This window comes from Labrus bergylta, chromosome 23 (genome assembly GCF_963930695.1).
Source record: "Labrus bergylta chromosome 23, fLabBer1.1, whole genome shotgun sequence".
NCBI lineage: Eukaryota > Metazoa > Chordata > Actinopteri > Labriformes > Labridae > Labrus > Labrus bergylta.
The window spans coordinates 160517-165516 of record NC_089217.1 but is presented as its reverse complement, the minus strand read 5'-3'; the positions used below and the strand labels follow the sequence as shown (position 1 = coordinate 165516).

The window sequence follows — 5000 nt, the reverse complement described above, 5'->3', positions numbered from 1 at the left end:
GTTTAGACCCGGTGCAGTATCCGAGTGAAATAAAGCTCCACGCTGGCTGTATATTATCCACTTAACCCCCCCAGAGAGAGAGAGAGAGAGAGAGAGAGAGAGAGAGAGCACTGCAGTGAAAGAGTTATTACCTTTATTAAGAAGAGAAACACACAGAGAGTCTGAAATGATCAAATGTGTTGTAAAGGAATCCTCATCTTTAAAACCACATACAGAGTCAGACTTCCTTATAAGGGCATAATGTTCATATCGTGGTAGAAAAATTCCACTTTTCAACAGTCAAATACAACCTCTACTAAAATCCATCACACTGAGACAAAGACTCTGGACACATCTTGTGAGGTGAAACGCTGATGTTGAAGCTGAACACTGAAATGTGAGCGGTGCCTCTGTGGCTCCTAACACAAACCGTTATGTGTTCTTCAGGATCTGCATCATCATTATAAACCTGTAACAGTGCGATCGGGGTTTATTTATGCTCCAGAGCAGCTTTAAAAGAGACTGACTTTATGACGACCTGGGGAGAATAACCTGCTGAGCTTTTGTTCAGGAGAGCAGGTGGTTGTTTCTGAAGATTTAAATAGATTTAAACTTTCAGTCTGATCCAGATCAATCCTGACTTCAGATTTATGTTAAGAGTCTCTCTCTATCCGCGGTGGTTAAGAGTTTAGCTTACCAAGCTGTGAACAGTGGATGGATGGATGGTACGCTCACTCTTTAGACACATCCTCAACAGTATACCTCCGCCCCCCCCTCCCCCGTCCCCCCCTCCTTCCTCCTCAGCCTCCACAAGAACTTGAATCTGAGCCATGCAGTATTGATTTTTTCCCCCACTCACCGCAAAAACCAAAGCGCACAGAACATCTCATCCTTTCTGGTTTGTCAGTTGAGTTGCCTGAAATGTAAGATGTGCGGCGGCGATCATTTTCCTCTCTGAGTGGACAGAGCTGAAGGGCGTTGAGAGCGGTCTGACAGTGGTGAGGGCAGAGTTCAGGAGCAGCACGGAGACGAGCTCTGACGGACCGAGGTCACATCGTCTGATTGAGTCTCAACGAGCTGAAGTCTGACCCCGCATCGATGAACCTGTTTCTGACCCGTCAGGGCGTTTCTCTGCAGACACTTTGAGATTTTCAGCTAAATGGGACTAAACGACAGCAGCCCGGGCGCCATGCGCAACGGCCGCGGCCTCTCCGACCAATGGGCAGAATCGGTGGTGGTCCGGCCTCGAACCACAGAGCGCCACATCACCGTGCACAAACGTCTGGTGCTGGGCTTCACTCTGTCCATTCTGACCCTCATCGTCGTCACCGCCGTCGCTGTGGTGCTCAGCGTCCGCTTCGAGGAATGTGGCGGGCGAGATGGCGAAGGAGCAACCGGGGAAGCGGGTTCAAAAGGCAGTGGTGGGTCGGGGAAGTTGAATGGGAGCCGAGGCGAGAGGACGGGGGAGAGAGGGGACGAGGAGGGGGCTCAACCATGGAGGAACTCCAGGCTGCCGGGCTCGTTGAGACCGCGGCACTACGACCTGCGGCTCGCCGTCTACATGGACAACTTCACGTTCTCCGGCGAGGTCAGCATCGAGCTGGAGTGTGTCAACGCCACCCGCTTCATCGTGCTGCACACTGACCGCCTCGAGGTACGGTAGCCTGCTTGTGTCACTTTCTAACCATAACAATGACCCTGTCCGGGTCCGTTTGTTCCGTTCAACTTGACATGCGTGCAGCAGTCACAAGTAGAGTCAGGGCGTATTTGGTCATGGCGGTCGTCTTCATTGGATGAAAGCTGTCACCACTGAAGACGACCGCCGTTTCAAGTCGTGATGTCTTCAGAGATGTCCCGTCTTCAGAGGCGTTACAGAGGAGAGCTGACGGAGCGCTGAGCGTGTGTCAGAGAGAGAAGTTTAATCATTTTGTAAAGATTTGATTTCAGTTCTTTGATTCCTCCTCGTCTAAACATCCGATCAGATTTCCTCTCCAAGGAAAGTCGAACACTTCCCTCCCTCTGGTTGAATTCAGTGTGTTCCTGATGATTCTTTCCAAACAAACCTCCTTGTTTGCACGCTCCGCTCTCTGTGTTGGAAAACAATCTCTAACAAAGAATGTTTATTTCCAGATTTGGCCTCAGAGATTTCCTTAACAAGGCTAATTAACCGTCAAAGTTGCTGTTTCAGCCAAATGTTTGGAGAGGAGCGTGCGGCGAGAGAAAGCCTCAGAGAAACGCCCGAGCAGACGGGTTCTTCAGGCCGGTCATCTCTGCTAATGTGAGACGGGGATAAATCTGTCTAATTTGGGAGCAGGCCAATTAAAAACCCAGCAGCCCCCCTTTGTGTCTGACTGAGAACACACTGCGAATTAAGAGGTGTTGTTGGGCGCCAGGCAGGTCTCCCAGGGGACCGTCAGTGTAAACGCATTCTGAAAAGGAAAACTGTCATCATGTGGAAAGGCCAGAATATAAAATGTGGATAAAAATATGACCTGCTGGTGGAGGGAGAGAGAAAGTCTTTATTAACAGACCTGTCACCACGAGAACCAAACTAATCACTGTGCTGGTTTTACATCTTTTATTGCTAATCCAGAGGGAGCCCAGCTCACACAACAACTGCTTTTAGAGGCCGTAGGCATCATGTCACTGGGACGTCTGGTCCGACCTTGGTCCATCTGTCCGCCTTGTGCTCAGACACTCCAAGACCAAATGTCTTCAAATTTGGTAACATTGTCCACCAAGACTCATATAGGTGCTGTTTGGTCCTTCAAGGTCAAAGGTCAAGGTTTCTATGATCTCTCAGGTTTGAAAAAAACCCTTAATGTGTGATAGTCCTTCATACTTTAGTGAAGAGGATATCAATAACGTCCTCTTGGATTTATGGATGACCTGACGGCGGTCAAGTGGTAAATATAAAAACATTTATTTATTAGTAAGTCTGGCAGGCTGTCAACCTCGAGGAGCCTAAGAGAGCTCAAGAGCTCCCAGGAAAATATGTGGTTAGTGACTGAGAGAGAGAGAGAGCTGGTCTACACCAGCACCAGCCCTAACTATAAGATTTATCAAAAAGGAAAGTTTAAAATCTATTCTTAAAAATACAAAGTGTGTCTACCTCTCGTACCCCGGCTGGAAGATGATTCCAAAGGAGAGGAGCCTGATAACTGAAGGCTCTACCTCCCATAGTACATTTAGAGACTGTACCACGAGCAGGCCTCATAACTGAAGGCTCTATCTCCCATAGTACATTTAGAGACTGTACCACGAGCAGGCCTCATAACTGAAGGCTCTATCTCCCATAGTACATTTAGAGACCGTAGGTACCACGAGCAGGCCTGATAACTGAAGGCTCTATCTCCCATAGTACATTTAGGGACTGTAGGTACCACGAGCAGGCCTGATAACTGAAGGCTCTATCTCCCATAGTACATTTAGGGACTGTACCGCGAGCAGGCCTGAAAACTGAAGGCTCTACCTCCCATAGTACATTTAGAGACTGTATCACTAGCAGGCCTGATAACTGAAGGCTCTACCTCCCATAGTACATTTAGGGACTGTTTGTACCACGACCAGACCGGATAACTAAAGGCTCTACCTCCCATAGTACATTTGGAGACTGTAGGTACCACGAGCAGGACTGATAACTGAAGGCTCTACCTCCCATAGTACATTTAGAGACTGTAGGTACCACGAGCAGGACTGATAACTGAAGGCTCTACCTCCCATAGTACATTTAGAGATTGTATCACGAGCAGGCCTGATAACTGAAGGCTCTACCTCCCATAGTATATTTAGAGACTGTACCATGAGCAGGCCTGATAACTGAAGGCTCTATCTCCCATAGTACATTTAGAGACCGTAGGTACCACGAGCAGGCCTGATAACTGAAGGCTCTATCTCCCATAGTACATTTAAACGTGAAGAAGAAAGAGAAATGATGGTGAGGTGAACATCTGATGGGGATGAGGAGGCTGAAATCAACAAACAAACAAACAAACAGGGCGCACCATTAAAAAGCGTTTAGTTTCAGTTTTCATCGGGTGTCACGGAGCGTGGCGCTGCATTTGCTGACTCACCAGGAAATTCTGAAAACCATCCTTTAAATCCCAACGCTTCCTCTGAGAGTCAGCAGGCTCTGTGTTCATATCGATCAGTTCATCAAGAGCACACTCTCACACACACACACACGCACACACATACACACACACATATACGCACACACACACACACATACACACACAAACACACACATGCACACACACACATGCATTCCCATCATGCATTGCATCGTCTGACTCTGTCTCCGTCTGCAGGTTCTAACCCTTTGACTTGATGTTCCGCTGCTTCCCGTCCAATCAGAGTCTTTGTACAGGTCTTCATCCTGCTTTCCCTCCCTCCTCTCTCCAGGTGGACAAGGTGTCCGTCACAGCAGAGGGCGGCGCCGGGGGCCGTCCTCCTAACAAACCAGGTGGCGGAGTAATGCGCCTCCACCGCCACTTCCCCTACCCGTCCAATCAGATGTACGTGGTGGTGCTGCACCGCGAGATGAAGCCCATGAGACTTTACCGCCTGAACGTGAGCTTTGACGCCGCCATCGAGGACGAGCTGCTGGGCTTCTTCAGGAGCTCGTACACCCTGCAGAGAGAGAGACGGTACACACTCAAAAACACACACACATACACACACACACACACACACATTGTGTAGCAGCAGGTGGTTCAACTAGAGAAGGTCAGCCCTTCACATCCACAACATTGATTAACTCGCACACAGCGCTCTCAGTGTGTGTGCGTGCCTGTGTGTCACACACACACACACACACACACACACACACACACACACACACACACACACACACACACACACACACACAGACCACTCACTCCCTCTTTATAATTTCCCATAAGCCTTTGCTGAAGACTTGTTTCCACATCAGATTTCTTCCCCACGGTGCTGATACATTCATTATTTCATGCATGAGTTTGTGTGTGTGTGTGTGTGTGTGTGTGTGTGTGTGTGTGTGT

The 5000-nt window shown here is 48.8% G+C and overlaps 1 protein-coding gene across 1 annotated transcript in view; it reads left to right on the top strand.

Moving 5' to 3' along the window:
- LOC109976693 (thyrotropin-releasing hormone-degrading ectoenzyme-like) overlaps positions 1 to 5000 on the top strand; it is a gene marked incomplete in the record, with an annotated part of 106964 nt that overhangs the window by 840 nt on the left and 101124 nt on the right. The window contains 2 exon segments of the mRNA XM_065951217.1: positions 1 to 1633; positions 4384 to 4628. The exon segment at positions 1 to 1633 is cut by the window's left edge and continues 840 nt beyond it. Of these exon segments, the coding sequence (XP_065807289.1) occupies positions 1139 to 1633; positions 4384 to 4628 (740 nt within the window).